We start from the raw sequence: 16,095 nt of genomic DNA on the forward strand, positions 1-16,095 counted from the left end.
TTCCAAGGCATTTTGTGTCCTGTGGTGGACTCTTGGTTCGTCCACTGATATCCACTGTTTCCCCTTCCTCATCAAAGGACTTGATGCTCATGGTCTTATCACTTCGCTAAGGACATAGCTTGTCCTATTCTCAGTGCAAGCTCCTCTGGCCGAACTGTCTTACATTTTCTAACGCAAAGTTCTTGTCAACAATAATCAAACACAAGACATTACATTCACCATAAGAACCATTTATTCCGTTCATTTACATATACACACTCGATTACAATAACCACCAAATTCTCTACAATCTCATGATGCATCATCTTTAACAAAACGTTGTCGGAATCTTCCGCCAATTCTCTTCTTAATCAATTTGCGATGAATCTTCTTTCTTAAAGGGTTGTTTAACTGACCAACATCACATATCCTCAGACATGCGATATCATACAAGACCCAATCATTTATAAGGACACTCCACGAAGATGGACAACTCTCATTGACTCAGAAAGTAGGGTATGAGGTTTCTAACTGGGTCTCTTCAGCACTGGCTATTGCACACAAAAATTAAAACAGAAATGGAATGTGAACTATACATGTAAATGAGAGTATGATTTCTATTGCTTGGAGAGAATATATTAAAGTAGACAGCATCATTGACTGTTTTGGGCGAGCATCTTATTCCCACTAAGTCTATTTCCAAGGTTCGGGCAGAAGCCTGATTAGAAGATGAATAACATCTATCATCGATAGGAACCAATCTACCTAAAACAAGTTTTTTGGAATCTTACAGAATCTATAAATCTGACTAGGAAATTAGTCATAAATATTTTAAACTTTGAATAAGAATTTAAGACACTGCTACAAGAACATTCTGAAACAGACTGAACCTAGTAAAGTTCAATATGGCTGTCCTTACGACTTGGAAGCACAGCCTCAAGAGCAACTGCACAGCTGCCCCAGTTGAAACAAGGGAAATATACTACACATGAGATTTCCAAACATAATTCCACAAAGTCTCTCTTTCAAACAGTAACGCCACCTCACAGTAGAAAGTGACATTTATCGCACCAACGGTGTTTGTTTTAGCTGGAGGATTATCGACCTCATCCGCGACACATCTTTGGAGTTCTTGGAATTTTTGGGGTTAAAGTCACAGAGACGGCAGATTCGTTCCCATTCATGTCCAGGGATGCTTTCATCCCGTTCCTGAACGAAGGCCTGCTCCGCAGCCCTGCAAATAAACAAAATACATGTGAAGACAACTTGAATTTTACTCTCAAAAGCAAGTGAGTTATTTGTGAGATTGAAATCGAGAGGAAGTTCTAATGATTGAGATTGAGGGTTTGGTTTTGTTCCCAGTGACTGACTGGCTCTTTCACCTGATAACACAATGTCGAGTGCACTTAATAGAATCTTCACACAGGATAAACACTACTGCTGAAAAGTATGCAATTTAACTTAAATGATAAGGAACACCCTCTACCATAGATAAGAATCATGCAACATGCACCAAATCACTACTAATTACTCCATCAAATACCTGCAAAAATAAACTTTCAGTCATGAAAACAATATGCAAACTTAGTCAGGTTGGAAACTGCCATGGTGGCCTGTTGGCCGCTCTAAACAAGAAGAGTCATACCCACTCTTCAACTTTGATGAAAAAGTCTTAATACGACTTAGTAAAATAGAGAAAAAATAAAAGCAATTATAATCTAGTCAACTCCGAAGCAAAGACAAACTGCTAAATTACAAAATGAAGAGCTTGTGTCAGCGCATTATTCTTTGGCCAAATCACTTCCCGGTTGATGTGACACAGTTGTGTTTGCTACTTCTAATCAAGGTTGACATACATGTAGCAAAATTGCAAGGACTGACACTGCAAGGTACAGCACAACACAATTGCCCACACTATGACAGGAATTCACAGGTTTGGATGGGTGCACGCATTGCTAGGATTTTCTGTCCAAGTCACATACCAGGGAAAAATGGCTATTTCCATTACTGTATCAAAACTTTAGACCATAGTTGATTTGTTTGCCAATTTGACAGGTGACAAGCACATTAAAACTAGAATTGCCTTGCCATGGACACTGAAAAACGTCACTACATAGTAAGTTTAGAAAGGCAGTAGTTAACATCAAATGTCCACTTCACACTGAAAATGAGCGCGCTTGCATCCCCATTCAAATGTGAACATGCAACTTGTCCCAACTGCAAGAGAAAACACCAGAGACCAGAATATTTAAAATGCAGAATATGAATTCAAAGTTTGAAAGGCTGGAACTGGGAATTCTTAGGATCAAGATATTTCACTGCAGTTGAGGTATATTTAGTTATAAGTCCATACCGAGCAAAGTTCCAAAAGAATTTTGCTTGGAAAAAATACATCCTTCAAATCAGTCGTTCCCCACCAGTCCAAGAGCAATGTCACCTTGAATTCATATCTGATTTCTAACAGCTTAAACAGGCTGACCACAGGCAAATGAAACCAGAGTATACCACCAGTTTTATCCCAGTTAACCAGCCAACGTTCCTGACATCTGTCCAAGGCAATCTCCGGGCTCCAAAGTCAAAACACCCTGAAGAACTGCGAGTGTTTTGACTTTGAGGCATAGCATGATGCCCCCCTCCCCTCCCCAACTAACCTCCCTCACTTTCAACAGCAAGAGAGTAACGCTCTATACACATTGCCAAAATAGCAGTTGTTAAGCTAAAAACGATGTTACAGGGGCAATCACTGGTTCACCTGCCTGAAATCAAGCCTAATTCGAATATAAACGGACAAAATAACAAGGAGACAAAATAGACTACACAATGAAGAGATGGAGAACAGCCTGCCCCCAAAGGATACAGGGTCTACATACTCTCGCTCCTTGAAAAACTCTGCTTGATTCACCCTGGAACCGAAGAGATAGAAAATATGATTCTTGGTAGATGAGCATGGGGTAGACTTGAAGCAACTGACGAGTTGGCCAGATATACCAGGAGCACTGTCTCTCATCTGTTGATCTTTTAATCAAAGGTCGATGGAGGCAGACAGAAGGTTGTGAGAAGCACTCAAGAGTAACATCTATCGACGACAAACAGCTGATTGTAGTTTTATGGTCTTCAAATTGGGAGTGAAGTACCTTCAGAACTGAAAGACTGAGGGGGAGGTTGCACTGATTTGACAGAAGGGTAGGAGAAAAGCAATGTAAAGAACACATTTACTGGTGAGTTTTGGGGAGGAATGTGGCGTAGCTTTGAAGTGATGATGAAATCTGCATCCCGGACAGGTTACTTTGATTCACAAACTGCACAGGCAACACCCTGATCTATAGCAACACCCACAGCATGCCCTGCCCTACTTCCTACCCAAGGCTTAACATAACAGCCGTCATGATCCAATGCATTGTATAAGCAAGCAACATATAGCTGACTTGGGAACAATGCTTCAGGTTTTACCCTGTTGAAATGCTGAAGTCAAGACTTCAAAGGCAACACCCCATCCTCAAAGCAAGCAGATAGGAAACATTCAACAAGGAAAGGGCCGCGTTATAGGGTGTCACCCGACGGCACTTCAATCACGTCATCACCCATTTCATCACAAAGGGAATACTATACCAACCGGTTGGTTTCCTTGGCCTTCTCCAACTGATCTGATCGGTTCTTGTGCCAATCGTCCAGCTCTTTCCTTGCAATCTCCCGCCATTCGAGCTTCTTCGTTTCAGCATCAGCATCTGGAATGCAATGAAACAAACATATGATGCTCCCTGTTACAGAGTGCATAAATGTGAAACACTCAGTCGACATTCTTTCTAATTCAGGCTTTCTTTTTGTTAGCTCGTAGGGTAACCAAATAGGCCCAGCAACCTGGCATGACGTCTGTGAGATACTTTTCCCATACCTTTCTCTTCGAGCCTTGTTTTCTGCTCTTCACGCCATATCTTGATCTTCTCCGGTTCTGCCCGTTGTGTATCGACCTGCGAGATGGCGCTGTAAACGTCCGAAGGGCCGTTGGTGGTCTGCAAGAAAAAACCAGAATCAGACAAGATTCAACCCGATGTCATCCCATCAAGTATTGGTAGTTTATACAACAGCACTCGGCAACTCTATGCCTGACTTCAATGTTCAGTGACATGCCCAGAGGGAACATGGCACTTCTGTAGTAATACCTTCTACACGCCACCCATATGCATTCAGTTCTGCTGCCCATACGGAAAGGGTTAATTATGCGATTACTGATTACCGAGTCTAAATGCAAAATGAACAATGTATGCATTCATTCAAAGCACCCGAAGTTAACGGAAATCACCAGTCTTTCTGTCAATAAAGCAACTTTCCTTCAGCCACGCTAACAAAAAGTTAAGAAACAAACATGCACAAACTGGTCAAGATGAACGAATTTTTATCTTCCACCCCTTTGCTACGGGGCAATCCACATAGTTACACAGTTTGCTACGGCTTTCTACTGCATCATTCACCCTTTGACTGCAATTAACTGACATCAGGGCTCGAAACATTCAGCAAGGCTAGAATAATCTTTTGAGCCTTGCATTAATGTGCACTACTCACTACAGTGAACAGACTTTGAAATAGATAATATTTGAAAATTTGGAGAAGATTTGGGGGTTGCAAACTTGTGAGAAAGTTTCAAAAAGTATCACTTTCTCAGAAGTCAACAAGGTACTGTAACAGTTCCTTGGGAGGATTAAAGTGAAACGGAAGCTATTAATCAAACAGGATGGTGCTTGATATGAAACCTTCGAAACCAACAGTCTGCGTCATCTTTTTAGATTCTCGTTGAAGGAAATTACGATCTTCCAACGGCAGAATATTCCATTATTATATTTCCATTACTATCGCGATATCTTGAGAAGAAGACCCTTTAGAATATTTGACCTTTACCAATACCTCCGACACCTTCAATTTTACAACAACTGGCGATTTAAAAGGTTTCAACCAATACACCACAAAGGACTCTAAACTAATCGTATCACTGTGCATGGGACGCATGATAGAGGCTTACTGCTTCATTGTCAGAACCAATGTCATCCATTACCGGGGCAGCATTCTCGTCCTGGGGCTGAAAGGGTTAAAATACATTAGCAACAATGCCGGGCCACATGCACCACCAGGAGGAGTCCTGAAACAGATTTGCAGTTACAGCACCAACACCAAAGGCAAAGCGGTACTTTCCACACAATATCGTACAGCCACCCAGAATAGCAATCTCTTTACAACCTTAGTACAATCTAGTATTTCGTCCTGTGATGCCAAGGGCATCGTAATGTTAGACCCAGGCAGGCCAGACCTCACATACCAAAAGACCTATGCCGTTCGTGATCACAACATTTTCTTGTGGCTCATGTACAAACAGAATGAATGGATTAGGCCTCAAGCCAGAAGGACATTGCTCATCAGGTTGTGCAAACTATCTATTCTGAAAATACTGTTTATTACAACTTGAATAAGACAGGAAATAGGACAGAAAACTAATATCACTGAGGCAAACTAATAAATTACAAAACATAAGCAAGGTGTATGGCAAATCATGCAAATGTAAGGCTTGTTTGGAACCAGTCTTCAAAGGAGGGTAGGATTTACAATGAATCCTGTCTCACCGATCTAGTTTCAGGGACTGGGTTCTGGTGGTGTACTTTTGGAGCAATGATCCCTTTCAGGGTCATTGCTCAGCTTTAGGACTTTATTGCCAAAATGGTGGCCGAAAATTATGTCTGAAGGTGACACATATTCATGAGAATGTTGCCAGTATTCTCGATGAGACAAGACCAATATGAGGATGGAAAATGATGAACCCAAAACCGCAGATCAGGCCCCGAAGCAGCAAAAAAACACCCTTACGATGTTTGAGTAATCGGAAGTGGTAGTGAGTCCATCATAGCCTGCATCCTCCTGAAAAGCCAAATGAGATTTAGGTGCATTCACGGGGCAAGCAGGGCAACAGAAAATGAGGACAAGTTGAAGGTGTTGAGTCAGCTATTAAGATTCCAGGTAAGGCCTCTTTGAAGGACCATTGTTAAATGAAGTCAAGTCTTGTTGTCATTGGACATGAAGACAGCAATATTTGCTGGGAAAAGGAGAACTTGTGACACTGACCGCAGCTCAATGTTCTTTAGCAACTAGTCGGCCAAGTGACCTTTCTTTTATGAATACCTGGGACAACATAGCGATCTTTAGCCCAGGCTAGAAGGAGTGTCCCTATGGCTCAGTTGATAGATTTTGATGGTTTTTTAAACTATGGTCGGAGGTTCAAACCCTGGAAGGGTCTCTTTATTTTTCCTCTGATACACTTACAAGGAAAGAATAGTCATCGGCCGGCGGCTGTTCCCCTCCCAAACCACCTAAGTCTTGATTCTGAAAGGAGGCAATGCAAACATGGCAAGCTGCGTCACCCAATCCCAGCATTCATTTCTCTATTGGCAAGTCACATTTCTCAGAACTGCATAACTTTAGCCTTTTATACCATTTGATAGATACAAAACACACTGAAATAATTGGTAATCGTGCGGCTTGATACAACATGGAACAAGACACCTACGTGCAGGAGAGGTATGGATGGAGAATATGGGAGAAGGAAATACCCATGCAAAAATGAATTTTGATTGATCCTCCTGCACTGGACTGGGGCTACATTCCAAGTAGTACTCACTACTGTATTCCATAAGAAGAACAACAATGAACATGTTACAACATAACCGAAATAAGCATCTTCTTAGACTTAGCCTGGCTAAGGTCACGATAACACGGCCAATTCAAAATGATTTATAACACATTTATAGATCTGTGTTTGCTACTATACTCACTACTTCTCCATCTTCATTTCCAAAGCCTGAAAATAAGAATTCTAAAATAGAGTGTTTGTTGGATGTATAGCAGTGTGTTTTACAATGCATTTCTTCCTCTCCTGTACATTTCACATACAACGTGTACAATAATACACGATACACTGTCAATACACACAAATACCATGATACGGAACGATTTTTCGACCTATTTCATCAGCTGTTTCTTAGTCTTTTACCTGTATTTTGGTCCTCAAAACCACCCTGATCAGCACCTTCATCATCTAGACCAGCTAGCTGATCCTGTTCGCGGGCCAAAAAGGCAGCCGCAGGGTCTTCTTCCGCGTTATTTTCTGGGGTTGCCCCCTCAAAATTTTCGAAGTCTGCCATTTTCTTGTTCCGCCCAGTCGTGAATACTCGGCACTCTCCGAGAAACTTCGGAAGATAATTTGGTCTTTAATTTTCTAACCAATCAGCGTCGAGTTCAATAATTAGATGACGTCGCATGTCACGTGAACAAACAAAAGCAGATGTAAATAGATGAGATCAGGGCCAGAACTGATTATGTTTTTGATGTGTTGAAATCCGAATACTTTGGCCATTATTCTGTGAACGATGGATCAGGCAGTGGCCACGTCTTCTAAAAGGTTTGATGTACCAAATAAACCCTGCAACAAACGCAGACGTTCGTTCACAGAGGCTCTGAAGGAAAAATATTGCACAGAGGAAAACTGGGACACTGATGGCTTCTCCATTCAAATCGTGCTTCATGGACCACCAAGAAACAAAGAGGGGGGAGCTGAGCTAGGCTTCCTTACAAATGTGGTAAGACTCTCAGACCTGTCAAAGAGATCACTATCCTTTGAAATAACTTCTCTGTGTATTGTACTTTAGCACCTGTTGCCTCTCATTTGACCTTGAAGCCTTTGTTTATTTTCAGATTTTTCTTTCAGTTCTGACTGCAGATTGGTCCATGATATTTGGCATATATCATAATGAATTAACATAAGGAGAGAACAGCTGATAGATGTAAACAATCCACAATGACCATGCCCCTATTGATTTTCCCTAATGTTTCAACGCAATTCAGCAGTCGTCTTCCATGAAAAAGGTTGAATCTGTCCAACAGAGATAAGATTGGCATTACGCCAACGTTAGCCCATTATCAGTCCGATTGTTATAACCCATGGTCCATTTTGTAAGTCCATGGTCTACGATTTCTTTCTTAGTCCCATTATCCAAAAGGGGTCCAATGTGTCGCACAAAAATGTATGATGTGGCATGTGGGCCAAGTGAGATAACAACATCATTATCATTGATTTCCATATTGTAACATGCTCAATAATTGCCCCACCTGTTCCTAACACATGCAGGTAGACTGGGTGGATGGGCATATTGGGTAGCCTACACTACAACCTATCTAAACTAAAGGTACAATATTATGTTAGCATGCAGGTGGTTGCTGTATTAGATTATTACACTCGATGATATCTCCCATGATTCAAATCTCACTTTTCTTCCATTGTATTCTTGAAGGTTCTCGACAGAGGTTTTATCTCCCACGCCGGAATTCCCGCTGGTGGCCTCGTCTCTCTCTGCCCAAATGTCGTTGATCTCGATCTTGCAAGCAACCTCATTGAAAGCTGGGAGGAAATCCTACCAATACTATTGGAACTTCGTCACCTGAAGTTTGTGAATCTTGCGAGGAACCCATTCAAAGATACAGAGGTTTGTAAAATGACTCAGGACTCTAATTGTTCCTTTGTAATTGAACAATTACTGTAAAATAGATCGGGGCTATCTTATTTTTCTGCCACTTTGAAAATTGGGATGGCTCCTGACTGAGTTTACAGTAGATTAATGCCATTGATTTCAGATGTCTACCAAAGATTAGAATAAAAATAAAATGGTTGTGCAGTGTTGGCCGGTAGACTGTGGATATCAAGGAAGCGAGACAGATTTGATACTAATACTCTGGTAAATATTTTTCTGTTTCAAGGTTCTAAAACATTGGAAGGAAGATCTACCAAGCATTGAGAACCTGGTGCTGAACAACACAGGACTAGCTTGGGATGATGTGACTAGACTTGCTCAGTTCATGCCCCACCTGAAGGAGCTTCACGTCTGTAAAAACGGGTACAGCAAATTGTCAAAAGAACGACTTGGTGTTCTAAGGAACTTGGAATGTCTTCGTTTGAATGAGAACCGCATAACAAGGTTTGTATGATGTGGTCATAAAATATTGATGACCCAATTTTCTTGACCTATGACTCAGTCAAAATGTGGCTATTACCATTATTGTCCGGGTCATAAATGTTATCCCAGTGCTTTTTTGTTGGATAAGGAGTATGACCCAAAGGGTAATGGCTAATGACAATCAAATGTGCTGAATCATCCTGGAAAATCAGTTTTCCAACTTTGAAAGAATCAAACAGATGTAATGACTGATAAGCTTCCTCTGCTTCATGTGACAATATTTATATTGGAGCGTTTGTTCTTTCAGATGGGAAGAAGTTTGGAAGCTTCGTTCTCTGCCAAAGCTTTCCTCCCTTATCTTATCAGGGAATCCCCTTCTTGAGATATTCTACCGCGAATCCGACTCCGAGCGTTCAGGTGACACAGAATCAACCAATCAGGGTCCAGGACCCTCTAAAGGCGACCTTGAAACGGATATTGAAAACAGAAATGGTCGAAGTATCTCTGAGAGTTCTGTCAGTAGCATCGAGAATGAGATCAGAGATATTGAGTTGAATTTTGACGATTCTGACGGTGATAATGACACTATTCAGAATGAAGAAGATAATGCGGAACAAAGTTTTGATGATTTGGACGATTCGAATATAACAGAACAATGCAATAGTTTTGTTGAGGATGTCATGTTGAAGGTCATAGGGAGAATGTTGGATAATGATCAGGACAAGAATGATCTTGACCCCTGTGAAGGTCAAGCTGGAGGTCAAGGCCCTGAAAGAAGCAACCTCGAGAATGCAGGTGACCAGGGGTCAAATTCACATCAAAATGGGAACTTCAAAACTGACCGAGAAAATCAACAAACTGACGTAAATTGTGATCAGTCACATAACAGTAACAACCATAACCAAGTGAGGATGAGTGATGTTCCGTTTTCGGAACTGAGGGTTCTGTGTGTGAGTGAGACTCTGCTCAGTAAATGGAATGATCTGGAGGCGTTGGCAAAGTTCCCAAAGTTACAACAGCTCAGAGTCAAGGTGAGAAGTACAAACAACTTCGTTTTCAACGCTCACTAAAAGCTACTGCTCTTAAAAGTTCTCAAAACTTTGATAGTTCAGCTGAGTCAAGTTTTAATCTGCATCACTGCAGGCAGTTATAACCCAGACTAGGAGTTGCTAAATGTGATAGAATGTCTAATAGAAGTGGTGGTAACTAAAAAGTTGCTACGACTCTGAACTGAAAGCAGTGGCAGTGGTAAGATCTGTGAATGTGAATTTGCCTATGAAATCTAATTTGTCTTCTTTTCACATTGTTTCAGGACGTGTCTTTGCTCTGCCATGTCCCTATGGAAGAGAGAAGGAAGCTCTTTCTAGCAAGGTAAGTCAGAATTCGTTTGGAGATACATGTATTTCGAAGTATACTGAGATGTTTCGATTGCGCCTAGACTAATTCTGGTTGTTATTTTCCAGTTTACCAAAGATCACCAGTCTTAATGGAAGTGAGGTGACGGAGAGCGAACGAGACAAATCAGAAAGACACTTCCTGCGCTATTTTGCCAAAATGAAACATAAAACTGAGCGATATGCTGAACTAGTTGACAAACATGGTAAGCACACGATGGGGCACAAAAAAGTGATATCGAATTGTTTTCTAGAAAATAGGACACACAAGTATTAACTGACCATAATGAAATGATGGGACCCGGCAATGGGGGTACGATCCATCTTGAAGAAGAGAACTGCAAGGAAACCAGAAGAACCAAAGTCATGGGAGTGCAGACAGGTGGAGCCCACGAGGCAATCTCAGCAAGCAGGGTAGACCCAGGACAGAGAAGCCAAACCAAAGACGACTGAGGACAGAGCCGAAATCACTAGGAAGGACTCCAATGTCCAGGCATAGCAAATATCTGACCAAGCAGTATCTATGCTCCTACGAATTTTTGCTAAAACAAATAAACTTCTTTCCCGTTTTCAGGTTAACTGATGTCCCAAATTGAAGTGGACATACCGTTTGGATTTCAGGAATGGGAAAGGATGGGGTAGGCCTACATGCTAATTTTGCTATTCAAATGTGCTCAAAATTTCTCTGACTAAAACTTGAATCCCTCTTTCCAGGTAGACTAAAGCCCTTGAAAGAAGTGGATATAGGGTTTGGATTCCAGGAGTGGGCTAGGATGACGATCGTCTATAAAGGCATCAAGATGTGTGAGGAGAGTATACATGTGGTGGAGCCAATCGGGATACTAAGGAGGTTCATTTCAAAGAAGCTGTCTCTACCCGTAGGGTGAGTACACGTACACGAAAACATCGGACGACCATGTAATTGTGGTATCCTAAACTTGTTCTGTCTGATCACGGGGACCAGTCAAGAATCTCAAGATGAATTAAATATCGTTTACCCTTCTTTTATCTGTTTTCAGGTCTTTTAGAATCTTGCACTACCCCTGTGGCGAGGGCCATAAGAATCTGGACCCAGACGTGGAGGAATTACGCCTCGACTCGCTACCTATGAGCCGATTTGATTTCATGGATGGGGATGAGATTCACGTTGATGAAAGCATCCCAACCCGCCCAAAGATTAAGAGAAGTAACGAAACATCCAAGCGATGAGACGAAAAGGACCAAAATATAGTAAATATTTTTCAGGCACCTCTGCATTAGGAGTACCATTTGCAGAAAAAACATGTATCTTACCTGCAATGCCGCCATTCTGCATAAGCAGTGGATTAAGACAGTTTCGGATCATAGGAATAATGGTTTGGGATAAAGTCATAAATCAATATATAGTGGTTGTTGTTTTAAGAATATTTTGTGTTTTGGTTTCTGTGTCGTGAGTGTCTTCCCACCATATTTTTTCTGAGCTGCTAACTTTGACATGAAGGTGCTGTTATTAACATTTATTCAAGTGGGACTGAACAGTTGACTGCCAGTCCAGAGTGGCTAACTGGTGTCAACAGCTTAACTGAGTCGTTTGAATGCATAAAGCCGTATACACACAGGGTGAACCAGTTTTTAGAGCATTTAGGTGATAGGTGTTCATAGTCTGTAAAAACTCCAGCTGTAAAATGTTGCTAAATCTTGCATTTGATTGATCTCTAAATAACAATGTTGTGTCAGTTTAGGCTAGGGGACAAAATATACATATGTAGATATCTGAATTTGAGACGGCTAGGTCCCGTACTAATATGTACTGTACATGAAGTACTACTTTTTATGATGACGGGGGGGGGGGGGGGAATTGGGTGTTCAAACTACACTATGTTGTCCCAAAAGGTTTTGGTGCAGAAATGTTTTTTAGAAATAATGCATGTTATTCATGAATCAATCATTGTATAAAATAATGTAGGCAAAATGTAAATTATGAGGACATAATATATTATCATAGCCATGTAAACAATAACACTTTGTCCCTTTTTGAATCACTGCCAAAGTTCTTCATCTTCAGACAGGATTGCAGTCATCAACAGTTCTGAGCCTGCAGTTTTATTGATCACCAAGGCTGATCACACACCCTTGACCAACCAGAACAACTGGTAAAACAGGAGCTTTCAAAAAGAACGTCCCTAGCTCATTCGGAGCTGCATTCCTGGCAAAGGGCCTTTAAGTATGATGGCCAGATTCATGTGCATCACAACATTCTCGCTTTACCACCAAAAATAGATCCTGCCATTGGAGACACCCTTGGGGACACTCCAGGCAAACCCAAGGACAAGTGGGCAAAATGTGACCATGCTACAATCGGCACCGAGTCCCACTCTAAGAATGAGTTCGTTCATCCAGACACTGACAAATCCCCATGAACAAGTTTCGTTTTGAAATCCATTCATTCACTTCCAGCTCGGCTTGACCAATACGATATCCCGTTCAGATTCTTTGGGTGTCATGACTTCTGTCATTTGGTCTGCAGTTTCCGAATGAATGTTACTTCATCTCTATTGTTTATCCCATATTCTTTAATAGGTTTGTTATCATTTTCTAACTTCTCAAGACCAAACTGAAGTCCATAAGTCCGCCAAACATAAGTCCTGAAGAGAAAAAATTAGGGTGTGAAAGTTTCAAACTTTTTGAAGACAGTATCAAAACTCTTTTTCTGCATCTGGTCATGCTCATCAAAAGTAAAATCAATGTGATCTGACAACACAAGCCACTTGCTAATAATAATCTCACCAATTCATTGACTTCTTGATGTTGTTCCTCTCGAGTTTGAGGATGACGTATCTCTGGATGGCATTCTTTAGATCATGGACGGTTGCTCCCAACATCACAACAACCGCTGCAAGAGATGAAATATCGACTTTTTAGCATAAGTTTTTTCAATGTGCAGTATGGATTATTTTGGGTGGACCTTTGAAATGATGATGATGACTGGCTAAGTATGCCATGGCAGAAGTCATGAGCAGCCCCCGCAGAAGAATTCTACATCATTGTACAGAATCATTTCATGTCTATAATTCCCTTTACTTACGCATTACATCATCGTCAGCTTTCTTGACATTGACCGTCATGGCTTGGCCGTATTCAAGGGCTATCTTGGACTTGATCTCCTCCGCGGTGATCTGTTTGGGTAAATCACAGAGCAACGGATCTTCCTGAGGAAAGGAGAAGACATTCAGGAACAGTCTGGCAACATTAAGACCACATCATTGCTTTGGAAGTGGCGCTGGGGGGGGTTCTTATCGGATTCCTGATGAATTGAACTATTATACAGTAAAAGCCAACTTAATACAATTCTTCTGTCATGATTCTTGTTAGAACACAAAATTTCGCACTTCTAACCTCGATTATTTTTGAGAGACCATTTTGAAGTTTGGTCATTGCATCCTTATGGAACAACCCTTCATCGACTAGCTCCCCATCACTGGGTGGCTGAGGCACTGTCTGATCTCCGCCTTGTCCTGGGTTGGTGTCTTCCCCATGGGCTGGTTCATCACTTGGAGTACCTGGACGAAGTTGTTCCTCATGGTCTCCACCCTGGGCTGGGGCAGCAAGTGTCGTATCCATTGCCACCTTGAACTTGACCTGCAACAGACGACATCAAATGAGTAGTGGAGACAAGAGGCTCTTGCATGCAGTGTGCAGGGTCACGCATATGTGCAGCCGATCGTTGAAGGAGTGCAGCAATATAACAGCTATTGAGATGTAAAGAAAATCGCATTTTGCATCATTTTTGTGACATCCTGTATATTGTTTGGTGGAATTCTGATGAAAGTTCGGCGGCTTCTTTTCGACGAACTACAGCCAGAAGGACAACGAAATTGTACTCACAACTTTCAACAACTTATAATCAATTGAAAATGCACATTTTCTTCGCGACTACACTTTTGTTACTTTAGTATGTCGATGGTTTTAGATGGTTAAAATTTGCATTGCCTTTCTACATTTTTATTTTTATTTACACCACTGGGTAATAAGTAAACGTTGGTGGACAAATTCCAAATTTGCCGGGATTCAGTTTGTGCAGTTCATGCTGCCGAAGACAATACCACCACGGCCAATGTGGAATACGAAACGCGGATGAACAAAAATCATGAATTTTTCATAAAAAGTTGCTCTCTTATTTTATTGATTTTCATAGTTCAGGATGCTTACTTTTTGTCCAGTTTGCGCCAACGTGTTGATTGTTGAAGAGGGAACCAAGTGCTACAGGTTTGCTTGCAATACCTGTCCGTATGTTCACAACGTGACGCGAAAGGTGCGTGCAGTTTCATCAGACTCATTCAAGCAAAGGGTGTCCCAAAAAAGGTTTGGTTGGGTTTCCTGCACGATCAACTTGCCAGTAAAGTACAGTAAAGCATTGAATGCTCAATCAAAACAGGTTAGAAGAACGTGATGGCATTTGTTTGAAAAGAAATGTATCTTCTTTCACTTCAGATTTCCAATCGTAAATATCCCAAATTGAAAGAAGTCGATGACGTCCTAGGTGGAGCTGCCGCATGGGAAAATGTTGATTCAACAGAAGGTGAGGAAACAATTTGGCCTGTTACGCAAGGGCTGAACCCATGAGAATCAGACGGAGACCAAAAGACCAACCCCCAACTTGCATTGACAGAACAGATCAAATGAGATCTGGACAAAGCTGGCATTGAAATCAATCTAAAAAATCCATAAGGGAACAATGAGAAAATATCCAACCCTGTATCATTCGTCAATTCTGTTGTTTTGTTCACGCTGATTTTATTTTCGACATTTCAGAAACTTGTCCAAAGTGCCGCCATCCCCGAGCCTTCTTCATGCAGATTCAAACACGCTCAGCTGACGAACCAATGACAACGTTCTACAAGTGTTGCAAAATGGATTGTGGACATAGATGGAGGGACTGAGAAAATGTTGAGACATGAAGACATTGACAGAGGAAAACCCCTCGTCTTTGGATTGATCAAGGAGCATACAAGATACAGATTGGTTTGTTTCTGTTTCAAACCAAAAGATACACTGATTGTGTCATGAAAAAACTGCCTCTGTGGTTGTGACTATGTCTACTGTTCAATAACCCCTCGTCTTTGGATTGATCAAGGAGCGTACAAGATACAGATTGGTTTGTTTCTGTTTCAAACCAAAAGATATATTGATTGTGTCATGAAAAAACTGACTTTGTGGTTGTGACTATGTCTACTGTTCAATGAGAGTTCTATGTATGTCTTTGATGGGATTAAAATTATCAACCAGTTGTCACTATTTGCCAACTGAGTGGAGGCCTGGTTGTACTGAGATACTCATTGCTAGTACCAGAGGTGAAGTCTGGAGCTCTGATGCTCAGAGTGAGGTGAACTTGAAGACAATGTGATGGTCTATTGAATGTGAGAATGGCGTTGTATACATTGTAAATAAATCTTTCATATAGTTCATTGCTTTCGTTATTCACCGAGGTCGATTTGCAAGAGACATGATTATATCTGCAAACCCACTAGCTGACTGTGACACGCACGTCCACTGATTGGACACATGCTTGTGTCTGCATTGCTTGTGACTAGTCCCTGCTTTGAACTGGTTGTGACTGATCCCTGGACCCTAAGCTGGTTGTGAAACAAAGCGTCCCTTGAGGCTGAACTGGTTGTGATAGATCCTTGTGTCTGACTCGGTTTTGATTCGCCCCTGATATCTGAACTGGTTGTGACTGCTACCTGGGGTCTATAACC

The 16,095-nt window shown here is 41.4% G+C and overlaps 4 protein-coding genes across 10 annotated transcripts; 2 read left to right on the forward strand and 2 right to left on the reverse strand.

Moving 5' to 3' along the window:
* Positions 1–214: 214 nt before the first annotated feature.
* On the reverse strand, positions 215–7,184 carry LOC135502869 (clathrin light chain A-like). 6 transcript variants are annotated; one of them, XM_064796022.1, is made up of 9 exons: positions 7,010–7,184; positions 6,792–6,817; positions 6,283–6,342; positions 5,830–5,880; positions 4,994–5,050; positions 3,872–3,989; positions 3,593–3,704; positions 2,850–2,882; positions 215–1,213 (listed from the first exon to the last, which is right to left on the reverse strand). In XM_064796022.1, the coding sequence occupies exons 1-9, from the start codon at positions 7,158–7,160 to the stop codon at positions 1,042–1,044; spliced, it is 780 nt and encodes a 259-aa protein (XP_064652092.1). In that variant the 5' UTR covers positions 7,161–7,184; the 3' UTR covers positions 215–1,041. The 6 variants fall into 6 exon arrangements, with proteins under 6 accessions (XP_064652092.1, XP_064652096.1, XP_064652094.1 ...); XM_064796026.1 differs by lacking the exon at positions 6,283–6,342; XM_064796024.1 differs by lacking the exon at positions 4,994–5,050.
* A 132-nt stretch (positions 7,185–7,316) lies between these two features.
* LOC135503196 (tubulin-specific chaperone cofactor E-like protein) lies at positions 7,317–12,236 on the forward strand. 2 transcript variants are annotated; one of them, XM_064796643.1, is made up of 8 exons: positions 7,317–7,595; positions 8,307–8,498; positions 8,770–8,987; positions 9,274–9,997; positions 10,279–10,337; positions 10,430–10,566; positions 11,075–11,243; positions 11,380–12,236. In XM_064796643.1, exons 1-8 carry the CDS (start codon positions 7,386–7,388, stop codon positions 11,567–11,569), a joined length of 1,899 nt encoding a protein of 632 aa, XP_064652713.1. In that variant the 5' UTR covers positions 7,317–7,385; the 3' UTR covers positions 11,570–12,236. The 2 variants fall into 2 exon arrangements, with proteins under 2 accessions (XP_064652713.1, XP_064652714.1); XM_064796644.1 differs by lacking the exons at positions 11,075–11,243; positions 11,380–12,236 and adding an exon at positions 10,935–11,062.
* Positions 12,236–14,351, reverse strand: LOC135503198 (U11/U12 small nuclear ribonucleoprotein 25 kDa protein-like). Its single transcript, XM_064796645.1, has 5 exons — positions 14,225–14,351; positions 13,736–13,978; positions 13,425–13,548; positions 13,127–13,232; positions 12,236–12,984 (listed from the first exon to the last, which is right to left on the reverse strand). Exons 2-5 carry the CDS (start codon positions 13,958–13,960, stop codon positions 12,852–12,854), a joined length of 588 nt encoding a protein of 195 aa, XP_064652715.1. The 5' UTR covers positions 13,961–13,978; positions 14,225–14,351; the 3' UTR covers positions 12,236–12,851.
* A 119-nt stretch (positions 14,352–14,470) lies between these two features.
* Positions 14,471–15,804, forward strand: LOC135503115 (DNA-directed RNA polymerase III subunit RPC10). The gene is made up of 3 exons (XM_064796461.1): positions 14,471–14,651; positions 14,831–14,918; positions 15,152–15,804. Exons 1-3 carry the CDS (start codon positions 14,541–14,543, stop codon positions 15,277–15,279), a joined length of 327 nt encoding a protein of 108 aa, XP_064652531.1. The 5' UTR covers positions 14,471–14,540; the 3' UTR covers positions 15,280–15,804.
* Positions 15,805–16,095: the final 291 nt, after the last annotated feature.

Source organism: Lineus longissimus, chromosome 19, assembly GCF_910592395.1.
Source record: "Lineus longissimus chromosome 19, tnLinLong1.2, whole genome shotgun sequence".
Taxonomy (NCBI): Eukaryota; Metazoa; Nemertea; class Pilidiophora; order Heteronemertea; family Lineidae; genus Lineus; species Lineus longissimus.